At 45.2% G+C, this 21,676-nt stretch overlaps 1 protein-coding gene across 2 annotated transcripts in view; it reads right to left on the reverse strand.

Moving 5' to 3' along the window:
* Positions 1 to 21,676, reverse strand: part of RASSF3 (Ras association domain family member 3) — a 246,331-nt gene that overhangs the window by 122,997 nt on the left and 101,658 nt on the right. For both annotated transcript variants that reach the window (XM_077265208.1, XM_077265209.1), the window contains exon 2: positions 5,143 to 5,267. In XM_077265208.1, the coding sequence (XP_077121323.1) occupies positions 5,143 to 5,267 (125 nt within the window). The remainder of the gene's footprint in view (positions 1 to 5,142; positions 5,268 to 21,676) is intronic.

A 21,676-nucleotide genomic window follows, 5' to 3' on the forward strand; every position in this document is an offset into this window, starting at 1 on the left:
TCTAATTGTTCCACTCCTGGTTTTGGCTTACAAATACTGAGGTAAAATACTGACCAAATACTGCTAGTGTGAATGTGGCCTCAGTGTGAGAGTCTATGGATTTACGCACCAATAGGAAATGTGAGTTTTACATAGGGATTTTCGCGGGTGAAATGCAGATTTTTTTCCACAAGAAATCTAATCTCAGGTATGGATTTTACATGTCCCCCCTTATTTGCATCTCTTCTGAATAGTGGGTCATCCATTACGATGACATTCTGGGCACACACAAATGAGAAAAGGGGCTGGGAATGCAGCAGGTAGGAGACAGCTGACAGAGCTCCCATTTGGTGGCTATGGGATACTTCGCTGTTTCTAGCCATGGTTTGTCTGATACCATGTGATTGTTCGTAACAATGACCAACAACCAGAACAAGAGGGCATCTGCTGAGATATATCATGAGATATTATATATAGGACAAACAGTTAATATACCGTACATGGGTTTAACATTAACACAGACATACCATTGATAGATTTCATAGCAGAAAAACCTTCTTGCTTTTTTTCAGCAGAATCGAAGCTATAGTGCAGACAAAGCACAACTTGGCGTTCTTTATTACTCCTGTAATTATTACGCTACTAAGCTTATAGGAAAGGAAGCCGACCATGGCTAATGGAAATTCTGTGATGTCCTTAAAGCAATTACCTGTTTATTTTTGTGGCTATTGATCGTTCTGAAGGAAGAATCACTAATCATATGTTGATGCGTTCTTTGTCTTCTCTGCTGATATTGCCTACGTCTCTCGGCTAAAACAAGAGTCATTCTCTCTTCCACTACTGATTTACCAGAAATCGGTAATGCACGGCTCATCTAGGAAAGCCTTTTCCAGGCATGACATGCGATTTCAGACACTGAGTGATTAATAAATGATTAAAGGAAATGTTTCACAATTATTTTTCTGTTTTGTATTTATGTAAAAATGTTTACTTATAACTGTTTAAAATAAGCTCTTTTAAAATTTCTTTTTTTATTATTATTATTACCACTTTGTCCACTGGGGGCTGCCAATTTTATTTTCTGGTGTGTAAGTGTCAGAGTGCGGCACTTGCATAAAAATAAATGTGGCAGACACAGGCCATGGGGGACTGCAGTCAGTGTCAAACTCCTATGCTGGCATGCCGAGCTCACAGCTGTAGGTGTATTCCGGCGCCATTTTATTGTAGCTCAACGGCTGTGCACTGGGCTACAATGTCCCTCCATTAGTCCCACTTACCGTGATCAGAGCAGAGCAGTCAAATCATTCACAGTGGCAGCTCATGTCACGGTATTAACTAGTGAGCGCTCATCAGGTCTGAGCACTAGGGCTGGGCGATGATTTTATCCAGTGGTTAGACCAGGACACTGATTGAAGTCACCGCCACAGCCCTGCGGTCACAGATCACCAACCAATAATTACTGTGATCAGAGTGCTGCAGCTAGCAATGACATGATAGCTCCACTCTGATCACTGTAATTGCCAGCGAGCGATGACCAGAACCTGCGATGGGGGTGCAAATAACACCACCGGCTCCATAATGCCTCATCAGGGTAGTGCAAATTACACTCTAATCACTATGATTATGATTTTTAACTGCTCTTAGTTATATCGGTTAATTGGAAAGCTTTGAATGACAAGCTCTCCCAAGGACAGATAGGTTCTTTGGTTGCTGTTAGTTGCAACTTTTACTGGGAAAGCTTGGAGCCAGCTCTCCCAGGAACAGATGCAACTAACAGTGGCTGAAGAATCTATATGTTCCTGGGAAAGCTGAGTGGCAAGCTTAACCAGGAACAGCTTTCCCTTGGACACAGCCGTCCCTGCGCCTGGCCTGCCTAACGCCGACCTTGGTCACCGCTATGAAAAATAAATGAAATAAAATTCACTGCTGCATAAAAATATACATAATTGGGATCGCTGCATCAGTAAAAGTCCGGTCTATCACTATATAAATTAATGAACCCTTATAGGAAATGCCATGAACTGAAAAACACCTTCCTAAGAAAAGGAAATAATAAGCAAACAAAACATCCCTCACATATCTACATTGACAAAAAAAATAAAACGATAACGGCTCTCTGGAAATAGAGACACACACAAACCATTGATATTTGTTTAACAACAACATTACAATAAAAAAAATCTATACAAGCTTAGTATTGCTATAATCATGCAGATTCAGAGAATCATGATACCAGGTCAATTTTACCATACAATAAATGCCATAACAACAAATCCAAAAATAATGGAATTACACTGTCCATATGTCAGTATCACATTGCAGTCACCAGCAAAATGGCGCTGCAGTGTGATCCTAAACTTTATTCTCCCACCTCCTTTGGTAAATCCAGCCTACATTTACTGCAGTCGTAAAGCGAGATAGCAGCGCACTAAGTTTTAATGTCAAATGTCAGCAACTGCTCCCACTAGTGTTTAAAGGGAACCTGTCAGCAGGATTGTGCACAGTAACCTACACACAGTGTCAGGTCGGCGCCGTTATACTGATTACAATGATACCTGGGTGATGAAATCTGTCTTGTGGTTGTTGTGTAATCTTTATTTTCAGTTAAGGAGATTCTCGTGCTCAGGGGCAGCCTGTGGGGGGTCTTCATGTGGTGATCTGCTTAGATATGCATCCTTCTGGTCAATGGCAGGTCACTGATCCCTCACTGACGTGCTCCCTATTTTACATACTGCATATAATATTTTGAGATTATAAAAACCAAAAAATACATTCAGCAAAATGGTGCCGGCGGCACCTGCACAGTACCATGTATCGCATTATGCATATAATATCTGTAGGGTAAAAAAAAAAACTTCATCAAAACAGCACATGCACAGTAGCATCTATCACTCGCCAACCTGACAGTGTCTGTAGTTTACTGAGCACAATCCTGCTGACATGTTCCCTTTAAGAGTTGAACTATCAAAATGTTTTTGATAATTTTTCATATTTTATACCATAAATATTACATATATTTGAAAAAAAGTAAACCGTTTATATTTTAAATTTCTACAATTGCTTTACTTTTTTATTATATATTTTTAGTTAAGCTGTCAGAGATAAATAGTAAAATTGCTATGTAGATGTAATTGAACAGCTATTAGGCACACGTAACGCATATTGTAAAGTAATGTAACTATAGATTAGTCACTGAGGGCACCACCATTTTCTCATCAATGGTATATTTACACGGTAAATACCTTATGGCATTTTTTATATACAGTTAGGTCCATATATATTTGGACAGAGACAACATTATTCTAATTTTGGTTCTAGACATTACCACAATAAATTTTAAACAAAACGATTCAGATGCAGTTGAAGTTCAGACTTTCAGCTTTCATTTGAGGGTATCCACATTAAAATTGGATGAAGGGTTTAGGAGTTTCAGCTCCTTAACATGTGCCACCCTGTTTTTAAAGGGACCAAAAGTAATTGGACAGATTAAATAATTGTAAATAAAATGTTCATTTCTAGTACTTGGTTGAAAACCCTTTGTTGGCAATGACTGCCTGAAGTCTTGAACTCATGGACATCACCAGACGCTGTGTTTCCTCCTTTTTGATGCTCTGCCAGGCCTTCACTGCGGTGGTTTTCAGTTGCTGTTTGTTTGTGGGCCTTTCTGTCTGAAGTTTAGTCTTTAACAAGTGAAACGCATGCTCAATTGGGTTGAGATCAGGTGACTGACTTGGCCATTCAAGAATATTCCACTTCTTTGCTTTAATAAACTCCTGGGTTGCTTTGGCTTTATGTTTTGGGTCATTGTCCATCTGTAGTATGAAACGACGACCAATCAGTTTGGCTGCATTTGGCTGGATCTGAGCACACAGTATGGCTCTGAATACCTCAGAATTCATTCGGCTGCTTCTGTCCTGTGTCACATCATCAATAAACACTAGTGACCCAGTGCCACTGGCAGCCATGCATGCCCAAGCCATCACACTGCCTCCGCCGTGTTTTACAGATGATGTGGTATGCTTTGGATTATGAGCTGTACCACGCCTTCGCCATACTTTTCTGTTTCCATCATTCTGGTAGAGCTTGATCTTGGTTTCATCTGTCCAAAGAATGTTCTTCCAGAACTGTGCTGGCTTTTTTAGATTTTTTTTTAGCAAAGTCCAGTCTAGCCTTTTTATTCTTGATGCTTATGAGTGGCTTGCACCGTGCAGTGAACCCTCTGTATTTACTTTCATGCAGTCTTCTCTTTATGGTAGATTTGGATATTGATACGCCGACCTCCGGGAGAGTGTTGTTCACTTGGTTGGCTGTTGTGAAGGGGTTTCTCTTCACCATGGAGATTATTCTGCGATCACCCACCACTGTTGTCTTCCGTGGGCGCCCAAGTCTTTTTGCATTGATGAGTTCACCAGTGCTTTCTTTCTGTCTCAGGATGTACCAAACTGTAGATTTTGCCACTCCTAATATTGTAGCAATTTTTCAGATGGGTTTTTTCTCTGTTTTCGCAGCTTAAGGATGGCTTGCTTCACCTGCATGGAGAGCTCCTTTGACCGCATGTTTACTTCACAGCAAAACCTTCCAAATGCAAGCACCACACCTCAAATCAACTCCAGGCCTTTTATCTGCTTAATTCAGAATGACATAACGAAGGGATTACCCACACCTGTCCATGAAATAGCCTTGGAGTCAATTGTCCAATTACTTTTGGTCCCTTTAAAAACAGGGTGGCACATGTTATGGAGCGGAAGCTCCTAAACCCTTCATCCAATTTTAATGTGGATACCCTCAAATGAAAGCTGAAAGTCTGAACTTCAACTGCATCTGAATTGTTTTGTTTAAAATTAATTGTGGTAATGTCTATAACCAAAATTAGAAAAAGGTTGTCTCTGTCCAAATATATATGGACCTAACTGTATATCCATGCAAAAAAAAATAAATAAAAAAAAATATATATATACACACAGTATATAGCACCAATCAATTAGGGCACGCATACAAATATATATATATATACTCTAATTGTTTGGATGGTCTGCATACATGTATATACAAGCAAACTAAAGAGAGAAAAGCATGAGCATCACAAACCAGCAACTTTTGGGAAAATAAAAAAAAATGTGCTTGGCAATACATGTACAGCTTTTTATACAATAAAACAATTACCTTATCATTGTTATTGGAGTGGTCCAATGTGTCGTACGCAGGTAAACATTCCATTAATTTTCCATTCGGCTCACAATTTAATTGCACCTGTCCTTGGCAATGAGAGTGGCATGTGTATTTACAATCTGAAATAGTCAAGAAGATGTAAGAAACGTTAAGCACTTTTAAATACATGAAGCGAAAATGGGTTTCATGGGTATAAACAATTCAATACATGTATAAAAATATAAGTATCACTGCCACAGAATCACCCTAGTTTTCATGTACAACGGACTAAAAACATTCCATTCCAAGTCCAATTTTACATAATACTAAATGTCCAAATGGATCCTGGATAAGACTTATCTTAAATAAAAACTATCATCAAAAAATGATCTAATGTTTAATGTTTAAATCCAATTTTTAGATTAATTGGTAATTTATTTTTTCCTTTCATATGTTTTTTTCTTTTTAAACAAAATGAGTAATCTTGCAATTTTTACACTGGCCACTGTTTTTTTTTATAGACACACAAGTCCTGTTCTTTCAGGAAGATTTTACAGCAGTTTCCTTATCATCAGAAGCAGGGTTATAATTACAAATAACACCTCTAGAAAAAGTTGATAACACAGGTTCCAACAATCACAATAATTGATATAACCACTCTCTTCACATTGACCTTTGCACACGCTCATTAGACACTTTAATACAAAAGATAGTAGTCTGACCATTGTGGCTATGTACATGTGTTGTTTCCTGAAACAGTAGGAAGTTATAGTCTAAAAGAGCCCCAGTGGTCAGTGTGAAAATTGCAAGATTCCCATTTTGTATTCTTAATGCAGATTATGATATGTATGTTGATAGCTTGCGTTTACGAGTTATGGCTTGGTTTATATTTTAGACTGCACCAGCAATCACTGTTATGACCTGGTGGTTAAGAGGCCGCACTGATATGACCTGGTGGCTAAAACGCAACATGGGACGAGCTCTGAGAAGGTGGTATCTCTACTGACCGCAGTCCCTAATCTTAACAACAACACTAGTAATAGCCGTGGGATGTTCCTGACTCTCCCTAGACACCTCTTCACAGCCTAAGAACTAACTACCCCTAAAGAAGGAAATAGAAAGCTATCTTGCCTCAGAGAAAACCCCAAAAGGAAAGATAGCCCCCCACAAATATTGACTGTGAGTGGAGAGGGAAATGACGTACACAGAAATGAAATCAGGTTTCAGCAAAGGAGGCCAATACTAAACTTGATAGACAGAGAGAAAAGGATACTGTGCGGTCAGTATTAGAAACTACAAAATCCACGCAGAGTTTACAAAAATGAACTCCACACCGACTCACGGTGTGGAGGGGCAAATCTGCTTCCCAGAGCTTCCAGCTAGCCTGAATATGACATAGTGACAAGCTGGACAAAAAGAGACATATTTGCAGAGCAATAAAGTCCAAAACAAATGGACAAACAAGGACTAGCAAAAAATTATCTTTTGCTGACAAGGACAGGCCATATGAGAAATCCAAGGAGAGAACCAAATCCAACCAAGAACATTGACAGCTGGCATGAACTAAAGCCCAGAGCAGGTTTAAATAACAAACCCAGGCAAGGCGATTAGTGAAGGCAGCTGCTACAGCCACCTAAAGGAGCAGCAGTTCCACTCGAAACCACCAGAGGGAGCCCAAGGGCAGAACTCACAAAAATACCATTAGCAACCACAGGAGGGAGCTCCAGAACGGAATTCACAACAAATCACCCCACAAAAGAGCAAAACACTTGCCTCCGAGGTGTTTTTATTTTTCTATATGCATAAAAAAGAATCATTATCGACAGCACATCACTCCATACAAACAGGCGATGTCTTGCTGATAACATGACACTGTACTTTGGGACATAACAACGGTATTAGCTATCTTTCTATCCCTATCATTGCTTGTCAGCCTGTGTAAACAGGCCAGAAAGCAAATGCCGAACAACATGAATATACGTAATTGTTGCTCATTCACAACCTTAAATCATCCATGTAAATGAGCCACAAAATTAAATTTTTTAGCCATTACCTTAAAATTATTTTTTCTGAACAGATTCTATATTGAATCCAGTAGCGATTGTGCTACTAGATTATATAACACAGGAAGAACGACAAAGTAAAGAAGGCTATCGTTATACAATGTGGCAGATCTTGACTTAAAGGGTGTACTTATCTAACCGCTTACTTCCCTTTATAAACAAAGCCACTTCTATCTTGGTACACAAATATACAGCACAGTGGCAGGAATAACCTGGACATGTGCACACATCTAACCACCATATTGTGCTGTTTTCCAACCCTGTGTAGATAGATGACAGGACAGGTATGTGTATCTGCTTTAGAATATTCCTTGTTTATTAGCCGGTTCACTATGTGGTTATTTTGTATGTTATGGAAGGCATTCTGTGACACAGGTCTAATTGAGTTGGGGGAGAGTCCTTTCCCAACAATCATGGCTTATTTGGGTGGCCATCAGAAGGCTAAACATTTCCTCTCATGCAGGGGTGTACAATCTGCAGCCCGGGGGCCACACGAGGCCTGCAATGTCTTTTTGTGTGGCAATAGACTTCTTTAGAACCCTCATATTTGGAATTACGGTACTCTCCATTCAGAACTACAGAGAAAAAAACAAATTTGTGCCTGAAAGTGTCTCTCTCTGTCATAGTTTGATGGATGTGTAACGCTTAGCTGCTTATGTGACAGATATCTACATGGAGATAGCTGTGGTCTTGTTTAGTCATCAACTCCTTTCCTCTAGCATCAAGTGAGCAGGGAAACCCTATTCTTCAAGTTGGTGAAAGTCTCCCCGAATTATCATATATTACTGTCATATATTGTCAGTTTGGAATACCCCTTTTTACACTTTTTTCTGAGACCCTAGAGTGTTGCAATGCAACAATGTGGCTCTTGGACCAAAAAAGGTAGAGCAACTGTAGTCTACCTTGACTCCTCAAGTGCTCAAGAGCAAATCTGGATATGTACAATGCAGCTATTTGTTTGTACCTTAAAGCCCCCATACACATTAAAGTTGGCTGACGCCGCTGATATTGACGCGCTCCACTGACGGTCAAATATGTATGGGGCACCAGCCCACTGATGACGAATAGAGATGTTTTCCCTAAGACAAGCCGCCGGCCGATGTGTCAGTTGGTGGCTTTCTCATAGAGAACAGAAGTGTCAGTTTAGATGGCTGATGGCCAAATGGTTTGTCAATTAGATGGTCAACAGCCATCTAATGTGGATGGCCAGCTTTATTTTGCCTATTTGTCTCCAGATGCAGAAATGTCATGACGTGAACAACCACTAGCATGGGGGGTCCTAATTAGGTATAACTTTGCTTCCAATAATTTTGTAGATCTCACATTTTAGGCTGGAAGCAAACTTCTAATCTGAAATTAGTGTTACAATGTAGTTATAGTAGAAGACCATTTATTACTATCCATTTTTGGAATCCCCACAATAGAAGTTGATACAAATTTCTGATATATACTTTTAAAAAACCATTCCAGGTAACAAATATATATTTTTCTGAGGAGTCCTTCACAGAAGAGAAAATATGATGAAGAGATACATATGGTAAGCCAGAGATAGGCTGAAACTGCCAGTTAGAGGGGTGTTTGAAGCGCTAGTGTGGTGGCAGAGTGCTTGATGCGAGAATACTAAATGGGCTTGAGTAGGAACCATTGCATGTACATATACTGTCTATAAGGGACGGGGACACAAGTTTTTGGTGTGCTTTCTCTGGGGAAGCTTTGACATAATTGGGGCGCTCCGTGTGTCACTACTGTGGGACGGCGAAATGTTGCTCTCAAGGCAAGAAAAGTTGGGGACCACTGCACTAGATGGAGGTCAGAAGTGTGTCCTTTTGGCTTCCAGGTGACCAGTTTGCTAATGCATAGTATCTATTTAAATGTATACGAGAGTGCATAATGATGAGATTTCTTACACAGAAAGCCACCTCAAAAAGAAGTATATCAAGCAGTCTAAATGTATTTTGCAATAGACCCCTATGGTGGACAGATGTCACAGCCTGTGGCCGCTGTTGGATGTATGCTTCATGTTAGTAGCTAAAGAGCCGTGTTTCCCTGCTGCTTGCTAATAAACATCTGATAATAATCCAGTGTATCTACATGTACAGGTGAGTCAACTGGTTCTAACACGAGACTGTATAACCACAGGAGACAAGAAATTGCTGGCACAGAAACTACACGTCTAGACCAGTTGTGATGGGATCACCTACCACATAGCTTCTTCCACCATCTGGAATGTCCCTGTGTAATCTCTGCATGCAATTTTGTTCACACAAAATTCAGACAATGTTTATACGGAACCAATGAATGCACTCATCCAAGTCAGAATGGTGGAAAGAACACGACTACTGGGATAAACACAGACATTGCTGTAGATATCCTAAATGCGCTGTCCCTTATAACTGTCATCAGCCTCTTTTCTGTGATCATATCCACCGAAGACAATTGAAAACCACTGACTTCAATGAATCGTGTAATGTTTTCTAGTTGGAAACTCAAGCAGTAATATTGTGCTCCCCTACGTGATAGCAATGACATCTAGCAACAAGACCACAAGGGTAGACTACACTATGCACTGGTAGCTCAGTGTCTACTGGTCCACGACATGAAGCCTCAGGAAGTTTGTGTGCTGGCAAACTCGGTTTGTGCATGTGCTCATGCCATTATTGTGCCAGACACAAATAAACAGACACAAAAAAAGTAGTCATCCTCTTTGTTATCCGTTGGAACTGGCTAAGTAGTATGTTGACACTTCTACAAGGCCTAGCTCCTTGGCTTCCCATCTTAAAGCTAGGTAGACCCTCACCAACAATGCAGCACTGTAAGGCAGCATGGTGGCTCAGTGGTTAACACTGCAGCCTTGCAGAACTGGGGTCCTTGGTTCAAAACCCACCAAGGACAACATCTGCAAGGAGTTTGTACTGTATGTTCTCCACGTGTTTGCGTGGGTTTCCTCCGGTTTCCCCCACACTCCAAAGACATACTGATAGGAAATTTAGATGGTAACCCCCCTGGGAACAGTGCTGATGTCTATAAAGTGCTGTGGAATATGATAGCACTATATTAGCAAAGTATAATAAATAAAATATTAATAAATTGGGCATATAAAATATTCTATTTTTCAATAATGATATGTTTAAAACTACAGTAGGTATTGTATATAAGTCACATATGTGCTGGGTTAATAGCTCAGAAAACTGCTTACCAGGTACATATTCAGGATTCGCCATAATGAATGACATCAGGAAATACAGTAAGCATGTACTAAGTAATATTTTGTTTCTCGTGAATAATTCATTTCCAACCATGCGTTGCTCTATATTGAATACAACAAATATGTAAGACTATGGGATACACAGAAATATGGCAGGGATGATTCTGCATATTCCTTCTATGTCATTAATATTCCCATTTCCTAAAAGTTTACTCCAGCCTTTAATATTCATAGAAGCCGACATGCAATTAGTTGCGGGGTAACAGCACATCAAAGCATCCCTCGCATTATTTGGGGACACTGGATACAAAGCAATGAGTAGACATCCTACATACATGTTTGTGATGGTTTAAATGGAGCCCAACATGATGAAGAGTACATTACAGCGTATGGAGAGAACATATATAACATGACTTCCCTTCTAGATCGCCAGCCCAGTAACTACCACACTACACTATGCCATCAGAACATCTACTATTGAGGGAATCGATAAATCAGACAGCACCCCGATAGTAACACGCAGGGATTAGCTGTGACCCCATTGGTGGTGTTATCATTCTTCTTCTAGCATCTTATTGTACGACCCACACTCATCTGGACACCTACCTGAGGTTTTGCTCTTCTTGACCTGGACTTTGATTTTGCTGGAAAGCTTATATATTGCAGTTCCCATCCCAGACAGTGTGTGTGACTGTGAAGCCAGGGAGCTGTGCGGCTCATATAACCAGCAGGCTATGGTAGATGTAATGCACTGACTCAGACTGATCAGGCTGAGTGCTGCTGATGCTGAAGAGGCAGCTCTACCGCAGCATTGTGTCTGACCTGCCGCACAAGGAAGTCTACGTCTCACTACGCGTATTCCTGGGGCATTTGCCATTCAAATAATACTGGATAAAGTCACACAGTAGGAAGTATTTATACCTAGACGTCATATGTTCTGCACATGCCGGGGACTTTCTTCCTTTGGGGTTGTAATAAAGCACCTTCAGCTGCACTTCCCAGAAATCACATCTTGTGGCACCACTTGTCCTTGCTAGGTTACGCACTGTCCATTTTAAGGGAATATTATTTCTGTACACTCTTGTAAATGCAACACATTATAGGGACAAGGTGCGGTGGGGGTCCCTTCTCAGGAAAGCACTGAACTCACTACCATACAACTACTACTAGCTAATACTAGTACCACTATCCTACTGCACTCTCTGATTGCTCCTATTATCCAACAGCACAAGATTTTGTGTGCCACTCTGGGTCATTGAAGAGTGAACCTGTCACCATACTTGGGGAAGCACAAAATGATGATAGATCAGCTTTAGGTCATTGGCTCAAAAGCATGACAGTCTTTTGTGCAATGTAACAAGTATTATGTTAAAGGGAATCTGTCACCCCCGGGACGTATATGACCTATTAATATGGGCATACAGGTGATAGAAATGTTACAATAGTCCTACCTGTATGCCTTATATTAATGATCTTGTTGTGGAAGTGCAGCGCCCCAGAGTCCTGGTCGTTGCAGTACTGTGGCTCCGCCACTATGGGGAGCCATGGTGCGTTCGATGGCACTGAAGGAGTTCATCTGACCAGGTATCACAGACACCAATACATTTCACAGCAGGGCCTCCGGGGGGAGCTAAGGGTGCTATTCATTAGGCCACTCCCCACCATAGTGGGTAAACCGGGGGTCAGGCAGGAAGTTAGATCAGAAAGCTGACTGGATTGGACGAAGCAACACTCAGTGGCAGAGGGTGTTGTGGAGGAAGAGACAGTAGGGTCTCTGCCAGGGGTGGGATCCTGGCAGAGGCTTGGCATTGGAAAGAACGTAACGGGACCGTGCCTGCTCAGAATAGCGGCGGTGCCCTAAGAAAGGACTAGAAGCGAGATAGATTGTGCTGAGTGAGAAACGAGATCAAGCAATAGGAGAATACCAGTAGGGGTCGTGCTGTAAGACCGAAGCAACACCCTACTGAGGCGCACTACCGGTGGCCGGAACGCCGAGGGAGTATTATAACATTCAGCTTCAAGCAATACTCTAAACAGCGGCAGGACAGTCAGTTTAAGGCGGGCTGTCTAACACATATCACCTATGAAGTCTTGGGAGGCAATTGCGGGAGAGGGGCGTCTCTAGGGTCCCGGAAGAACTCCAGGCCTACCCGACAAACGGGTGCCGTTCTAACCGTAACATCAGGGAGGGACGGACGATTAGAAGAACATCATTTAATCGAGTTGTGAGGGAACTTAAGAAACAGACACAACAGTTGTGGGGTACTTTCCGTAAGCACAGCAGGGGAGGACTACAACACATAGCGCTAAGAAGGAAGGCACCGATTTCCACCTGTGAAGAGAACTCTGGAAGTGCCATTGGACCGGCCGGACTTGCGCAGCCTGGTGAACCGTATTCTGGACTGAGGACTCAGAGATCTCCAGTAAAGAGGTAAAGAGACTGCAACCTGGTGTCCTCGTTATTTACCGCGACCTGCACCCCACAACTGCACCGTTACAACACCACTTATTGCACCGGACGTCCCCCACTGACAGACAGGGCCACGGACCGGGTCTAGCCACCGTGACAACCCCAGGACTGAGACCCAGAGGCCCGGCTCCGGGTACCCCTCGGCCCTGCGGCGGTGTGGGGGCGCTCCGCAACTTGGCGTCACGAACAGGATCTACTTAAGCCTGAAGAATCAGGTCATGTGTGCCTTAGAGACTGTGATTTGTTGTGCTTGAACTGTACTTTATTGCAAAGACTGTGTGCTACCATTGACCAAGAGAAGTTCCCGCCAAAAGCTGCCGCCATTGCTACTTCGGAGAAGAAGGAGGGCGTGCTATGGGAGGAGACTACCAGAATGGCGTGAGAAATGGATACCGCCCCCTGCGCTTCTGGCTGCAAAGAGATGACCTGCCCCAAAGCAGAGGACAACCCCCTGATTTGCAACGGCGGGAAGCGGGTGATGGAGAAGCCCGACCTCGGAGAAATGGCGGAGCCAGTTGCATGCGTTGCCTCCGAATGCCCGATAGCGACGATGAGCAGCAAGTGCCCGAACAACAGCGAGGTGATCCCGGCCTGCCCTTACCCATCAGAGGCAGACTCGCGTCCACCGCCGGTGAAGGAGCTGAATCTACCAAACCCGACCTCGGAACCAGCGGAGGAGGAGCCATGGAGAGCGAAGCCGCATCCGGAGGCTGCCGAGGAGGAACCGTGGTCCGGGCTGCAGCCGCCTCCAGTGTCCTTGTCAGCGGAACGGATCGACATCGGTGAAACCACATCGGGCGCAGGTATGAAAGACACCCCTGCCTCCATGCCCGCTCCCGCTCCCGTGACCGACCCCCCCCGCAACAGTAACTCCTCGTTCACAATTGAGCGGGCGGTCCTCACCCCCAGCACGATGGGGGAGTTGTTACCGCCATTACCAACTAAGTGGGGAGAGCCCATAGAAATGGACCCAAGTGGAGTGATGTTTCGGTGGGATACCCCCTGGGTCGAGCAGGATGGGGTTCCAGTGGACGGTCTCACTATTGCGATACTTACCTGGGACCAGTACAAACAATGCGTGCTCCAGCACTGGGGGCAGCGCAACGAAGTTGAAAAACGGGAACTGCAAAGCAAGAAGTTGATATATGGTGGAATGGATGTGGTAAGACGAGGAATTGTGTCTGCCTTCCACCCCAAGAAAGGATGGGGCTCCATTTGGGAGTCGGGTCTACCTACTGGCATCTTCGTTGCTGGCTACGACGTGGAAACTCCCTGCTGTGATCGGGAAGGCGAGTCACTACGGGAGGGAGATCAGGTGACGTACACCCGTCACCAGAATGCGCAAGGATGGCGTGCCCGGAAGGTACAGCGATGTGAGTCTGAGAGAGTCTCACCTGTGGCCCCAACTACGGTTGGTCCAGAGTTGCCGGATCTTGTTACTGTCTCCACTGTGCGCTTTGTGGTAGCTCCCGAGCTTGCCCGCCGGGTTAATCTTCAAATCCAGACACCGAGTGACCTGGTGGCCCCTGCGGGGCTTGCCGCTGGAATCCGTGCCACCGTGGACGGGGCCCAGGAGCCAAGGCCACCTGAATAAGAATAAACCTCGGAAACCTGAAAATGTAAATAGTTACTGTTCCTGATTGTTGCTGCTAAACCCGTCCAGGGTTAACTCTTTACGGATCCCTTAGTTGACCCGGGATCCTTATTGTTTGTTTTTCCACAAGTTTGCACAAGTTTTACAAACTGAGAAATCATGAACAGTGCATGATCCAAACTTTCTTGTAAATAGTTTGCACCTTATTAAAGGCGCTTCCTACTGGTTTTGTTTAAAGACTCTTTGCGAAGATACCGTTCTGGAACCTTTGCTGAACAAAGACTGGTAGGCTGAGAAGACGAGCTACCTCAGAAAGACTTGATCCTCTTTTAAAGGGGATGTCCAACAGCGTACTTACGAGAGATACTGTTTTAGAACAGTAATGCCATGGTAATGTTGGAATGAGAAAAGTTAAATGTGTTTTACTGGTTAAATGTGAAGAAATACTGATGATGATGCTCTGGAAGAAATGTAACTGTTTTGCATATAGGAAAGTGATGTGCGTTCAACTTGTTTAAGATGTGAAACCTAGATAATGTTCTTTAAAAGGAAAGATGCAGAAAGCCCGTAGGGGTAGATTTAGAGTTCTGCTTAAGTGAAAGTAAGAAAGTAATAATGAAGGTGAGGATAGAAGGTAAACCCTGAGTCCCCATAGAAAGTTAGAAATGTGTTACTAAGGACAGAAAGTGGACCCGTAGGGGTTAGTGAGTGAGTCCTAATAGGAGCCAAGAAGAGCCGGCTCCATGTTCTCTAATTGAAAGGAATGTTATGTCTATACCATGTATAGTAGAGAAAGGCAGTAGGCCCTGGCTGAACGGGGCGGTCCTGTAAAAGAAAGGAGAGGCAGTAGGTCTGGTGCCATAGGGACAGGCGGTCCTGCAGATTCAAAGTAGGAGAATGAAAAGTTAAAATACCTTATAATGTGATTATAGGAAGGTCTTTAGCGGATTAAGAGTGTGTATCCTTAAAGGCAAAGTTAAATTATTGGTTAATAATGTTTGCACTTAGTAGAATACCCGGTTGGGTAAGAAAAGCTAATTATAGCATGTTGCTATGATATTTAATTATGTTTGTAACGTTAAAGTGTCCTCACCTCCCATAAAGGGAAGCCTGTTCAAGTATACTTATTGTTTTGCACTCAACAAAATTGTATGTCTTTTTGCTAACTTGTATTGTTGTTTTCTTCCCAGTCCCGGAGTACTGTGTTTAACCAGGGGGGAGTGCAGCGCCCCAGAGTCCTGGTCGTTGCAGTACTGTGGCTCCGCCACTATGGGGAGCCATGGTGCGTTCGATGGCACTGAAGGAGTTCATCTGACCAGGTATCACAGACACCAATACATTTCACAGCAGGGCCTCCGGGGGGAGCTAAGGGTGCTATTCATTAGGCCACTCCCCACCATAGTGGGTAAACCGGGGGTCAGGCAGGAAGTTAGATCAGAAAGCTGACTGGATTGGACGAAGCAACACTCAGTGGCAGAGGGTGTTGTGGAGGAAGAGACAGTAGGGTCTCTGCCAGGGGTGGGATCCTGGCAGAGGCTTGGCATTGGAAAGAACGTAACGGGACCGTGCCTGCTCAGAATAGCGGCGGTGCCCTAAGAAAGGACTAGAAGCGAGATAGATTGTGCTGAGTGAGAAACGAGATCAAGCAATAGGAGAATACCAGTAGGGGTCGTGCTGTAAGACCGAAGCAACACCCTACTGAGGCGCACTACCGGTGGCCGGAACGCCGAGGGAGTATTATAACATTCAGCTTCAAGCAATACTCTAAACAGCGGCAGGACAGTCAGTTTAAGGCGGGCTGTCTAACACATATCACCTATGAAGTCTTGGGAGGCAATTGCGGGAGAGGGGCGTCTCTAGGGTCCCGGAAGAACTCCAGGCCTACCCGACAAACGGGTGCCGTTCTAACCGTAACATCAGGGAGGGACGGACGATTAGAAGAACATCATTTAATCGAGTTGTGAGGGAACTTAAGAAACAGACACAACAGTTGTGGGGTACTTTCCGTAAGCACAGCAGGGGAGGACTACAACACATAGCGCTAAGAAGGAAGGCACCGATTTCCACCTGTGAAGAGAACTCTGGAAGTGCCATTGGACCGGCCGGACTTGCGCAGCCTGGTGAACCGTATTCTGGACTGAGGACTCAGAGATCTCCAGTAAAGAGGTAAAGAGACTGCAACCTGGTGTCCTCGTTATTTACCGCGACCTGCACCCCACAACTGCACCGTTACAACACCACTTATTGCACCGGACGTCCCCCACTGACAGACAGGGCCACGGACCGGGTCTAGCCACCGTGACAACCCCAGGACTGAGACCCAGAGGCCCGGCTCCGGGTACCCCTCGGCCCTGCGGCGGTGTGGGGGCGCTCCGCAACTTGGCGTCACGAACAGGATCTACTTAAGCCTGAAGAATCAGGTCATGTGTGCCTTAGAGACTGTGATTTGTTGTGCTTGAACTGTACTTTATTGCAAAGACTGTGTGCTACCATTGACCAAGAGAAGTTCCCGCCAAAAGCTGCCGCCATTGCTACTTCGGAGAAGAAGGAGGGCGTGCTATGGGAGGAGACTACCAGAATGGCGCGAGAAATGGATACCGCCCCCTGCGCTTCTGGCTGCAAAGAGATGACCTGCCCCAAAGCAGAGGACAACCCCCTGATTTGCAACGGCGGGAAGCGGGTGATGGAGAAGCCCGACCTCGGAGAAATGGCGGAGCCAGTTGCATGCGTTGCCTCCGAATGCCCGATAGCGACGATGAGCAGCAAGTGCCCGAACAACAGCGAGGTGATCCCGGCCTGCCCTTACCCATCAGAGGCAGACTCGCGTCCACCGCCGGTGAAGGAGCTGAATCTACCAAACCCGACCTCGGAACCAGCGGAGGAGGAGCCATGGAGAGCGAAGCCGCATCCGGAGGCTGCCGAGGAGGAACCGTGGTCCGGGCTGCAGCCGCCTCCAGTGTCCTTGTCAGCGGAACGGATCGACATCGGTGAAACCACATCGGGCGCAGGTATGAAAGACACCCCTGCCTCCATGCCCGATCCCGCTCCCGTGACCGACCCCCCCCGCAACAGTAACTCCTCGTTCACAATTGAGCGGGCGGTCCTCACCCCCAGCACGATGGGGGAGTTGTTACCGCCATTACCAACTAAGTGGGGAGAGCCCATAGAAATGGACCCAAGTGGAGTGATGTTTCGGTGGGATACCCCCTGGGTCGAGCAGGATGGGGTTCCAGTGGACGGTCTCACTATTGCGATACTTACCTGGGACCAGTACAAACAATGCGTGCTCCAGCACTGGGGGCAGCGCAACGAAGTTGAAAAACGGGAACTGCAAAGCAAGAAGTTGATATATGGTGGAATGGATGTGGTAAGACGAGGAATTGTGTCTGCCTTCCACCCCAAGAAAGGATGGGGCTCCATTTGGGAGTCGGGTCTACCTACTGGCATCTTCGTTGCTGGCTACGACGTGGAAACTCCCTGCTGTGATCGGGAAGGCGAGTCACTACGGGAGGGAGATCAGGTGACGTACACCCGTCACCAGAATGCGCAAGGATGGCGTGCCCGGAAGGTACAGCGATGTGAGTCTGAGAGAGTCTCACCTGTGGCCCCAACTACGGTTGGTCCAGAGTTGCCGGATCTTGTTACTGTCTCCACTGTGCGCTTTGTGGTAGCTCCCGAGCTTGCCCGCCGGGTTAATCTTCAAATCCAGACACCGAGTGACCTGGTGGCCCCTGCGGGGCTTGCCGCTGGAATCCGTGCCACCGTGGACGGGGCCCAGGAGCCAAGGCCACCTGAATAAGAATAAACCTCGGAAACCTGAAAATGTAAATAGTTACTGTTCCTGATTGTTGCTGCTAAACCCGTCCAGGGTTAACTCTTTACGGATCCCTTAGTTGACCCGGGATCCTTATTGTTTGTTTTTCCACAAGTTTGCACAAGTTTTACAAACTGAGAAATCATGAACAGTGCATGATCCAAACTTTCTTGTAAATAGTTTGCACCTTATTAAAGGCGCTTCCTACTGGTTTTGTTTAAAGACTCTTTGCGAAGATACCGTTCTGGAACCTTTGCTGAACAAAGACTGGTAGGCTGAGAAGACGAGCTACCTCAGAAAGACTTGATCCTCTTTTAAAGGGGATGTCCAACAGCGTACTTACGAGAGATACTGTTTTAGAACAGTAATGCCATGGTAATGTTGGAATGAGAAAAGTTAAATGTGTTTTACTGGTTAAATGTGAAGAAATACTGATGATGATGCTCTGGAAGAAATGTAACTGTTTTGCATATAGGAAAGTGATGTGCGTTCAACTTGTTTAAGATGTGAAACCTAGATAATGTTCTTTAAAAGGAAAGATGCAGAAAGCCCGTAGGGGTAGATTTAGAGTTCTGCTTAAGTGAAAGTAAGAAAGTAATAATGAAGGTGAGGATAGAAGGTAAACCCTGAGTCCCCATAGAAAGTTAGAAATGTGTTACTAAGGACAGAAAGTGGACCCGTAGGGGTTAGTGAGTGAGTCCTAATAGGAGCCAAGAAGAGCCGGCTCCATGTTCTCTAATTGAAAGGAATGTTATGTCTATACCATGTATAGTAGAGAAAGGCAGTAGGCCCTGGCTGAACGGGGCGGTCCTGTAAAAGAAAGGAGAGGCAGTAGGTCTGGTGCCATAGGGACAGGCGGTCCTGCAGATTCAAAGTAGGAGAATGAAAAGTTAAAATACCTTATAATGTGATTATAGGAAGGTCTTTAGCGGATTAAGAGTGTGTATCCTTAAAGGCAAAGTTAAATTATTGGTTAATAATGTTTGCACTTAGTAGAATACCCGGTTGGGTAAGAAAAGCTAATTATAGCATGTTGCTATGATATTTAATTATGTTTGTAACGTTAAAGTGTCCTCACCTCCCATAAAGGGAAGCCTGTTCAAGTATACTTATTGTTTTGCACTCAACAAAATTGTATGTCTTTTTGCTAACTTGTATTGTTGTTTTCTTCCCAGTCCCGGAGTACTGTGTTTAACCAGGGGGGAGTGCAGCGCCCCAGAGTCCTGGTCGTTGCAGTACTGTGGCTCCGCCACTATGGGGAGCCATGGTGCGTTCGATGGCACTGAAGGAGTTCATCTGACCAGGTATCACAGACACCAATACATTTCACAGCAGGGCCTCCGGGGGGAGCTAAGGGTGCTATTCATTAGGCCACTCCCCACCATAGTGGGTAAACCGGGGGTCAGGCAGGAAGTTAGATCAGAAAGCTGACTGGATTGGACGAAGCAACACTCAGTGGCAGAGGGTGTTGTGGAGGAAGAGACAGTAGGGTCTCTGCCAGGGGTGGGATCCTGGCAGAGGCTTGGCATTGGAAAGAACGTAACGGGACCGTGCCTGCTCAGAATAGCGGCGGTGCCCTAAGAAAGGACTAGAAGCGAGATAGATTGTGCTGAGTGAGAAACGAGATCAAGCAATAGGAGAATACCAGTAGGGGTCGTGCTGTAAGACCGAAGCAACACCCTACTGAGGCGCACTACCGGTGGCCGGAACGCCGAGGGAGTATTATAACATTCAGCTTCAAGCAATACTCTAAACAGCGGCAGGACAGTCAGTTTAAGGCGGGCTGTCTAACACATATCACCTATGAAGTCTTGGGAGGCAATTGCGGGAGAGGGGCATCTCTAGGGTCCCGGAAGAACTCCAGGCCTACCCGACAAACGGGTGCCGTTCTAACCGTAACATCAGGGAGGGACGGACGATTAGAAGAACATCATTTAATCGAGTTGTGAGGGAACTTAAGAAACAGACACAACAGTTGTGGGGTACTTTCCGTAAGCACAGCAGGGGAGGACTACAACACATAGCGCTAAGAAGGAAGGCACCGATTTCCACCTGTGAAGAGAACTCTGGAAGTGCCATTGGACCGGCCGGACTTGCGCAGCCTGGTGAACCGTATTCTGGACTGAGGACTCAGAGATCTCCAGTAAAGAGGTAAAGAGACTGCAACCTGGTGTCCTCGCTATTTACCGCGACCTGCACCCCACAACTGCACCGTTACAACACCACTTATTGCACCGGACGTCCCCCACTGACAGACAGGGCCACGGACCGGGTCTAGCCACCATGACAACCCCAGGACTGAGACCCAGAGGCCCGGCTCCGGGTACCCCTCGGCCCTGCGGCAGTGTGGGGGCGCTCCGCAGAAGAATGTTATATTCTGTCTTTATGCTAATGATTTCTTCCAGGCTCTGGATCATGCGGTGCCTGGAAGAAATTCATGCCTCCTGTCCTCTCATATACATCAGTTACGGCCCCGGAATCCTGCGCCCTGCACTTCCTCAGAAACACAAACCTCATCCACCCTTCTGTGGGCACTGCATTCGGGGTTCTTCACCGCACGCGCAGTTGACTTCTGCTCCAGTGTGCGTGCTGATAAGGTGCTGTCCCCGCTTCCTCCCTGCATAGTCATCGCCATGTACACATGGTTCCTAGCGACGACTATGCATGGAGGAAGTGGGGAGAGCATCTTATCGGCGCGCGCACACAGGAGGTCACAGTGACTCTCCGGCGCAGAGGATCCCTGAATATAGTGCCAACAGAGGGGAGGATGAGATATGTATTTCTGAGGGAGTGCAGGGCACAGACGTAGGATTCCAGGGCCATAACTGATGTTTATGGGAGGGGGTAGTATTGTAATGAAGACAGGAGGCAGGGATTTCTTCAAGGCACCACATGCCCCAGAGCCTGGTAAAAATAATTGGCATAAAGACAGAATATAACATTTCTCCACAACAAGACCATTAACATGAGGCATACAGGTAGGACTAGTGTAACATTTCCCTTACCTGTATGCCCATATTAATAGGTCATATACGTCCCGGGGGTGACAGATTCCCTTTAATGTAAATTTAATTGTATAGTATGCACAGATTGTATGAAAACAAATAAGGCAACTTGTCAAGTAAATGTCAGTTAGATAGGAGGAACTACCAAACTCCTTCTCTTATAGTGTCACTTAAAGGGAACCTGTTGCCATGAAAATGCAGTGAAAGCTGCAGGCACCATGTTATAGGGCAGGGGGAGCTGAGCAGATTGATATATAGTTTTTAAAGAAAATATTCAGCATAACCTGTGTTTTTCTCACTTAAACCTGTGCGCTTTCCGGGATTTTTGGTCCAGTGGGCGGTCCCATCAGCTTTCATTGTACATACAGAGATACTTGTCAATCACTGATGTGACCGCC

The sequence above is a fragment of the Ranitomeya variabilis genome, chromosome 5, assembly GCF_051348905.1.
Source record: "Ranitomeya variabilis isolate aRanVar5 chromosome 5, aRanVar5.hap1, whole genome shotgun sequence".
NCBI classification, from domain to species: Eukaryota; Metazoa; Chordata; class Amphibia; order Anura; family Dendrobatidae; genus Ranitomeya; species Ranitomeya variabilis.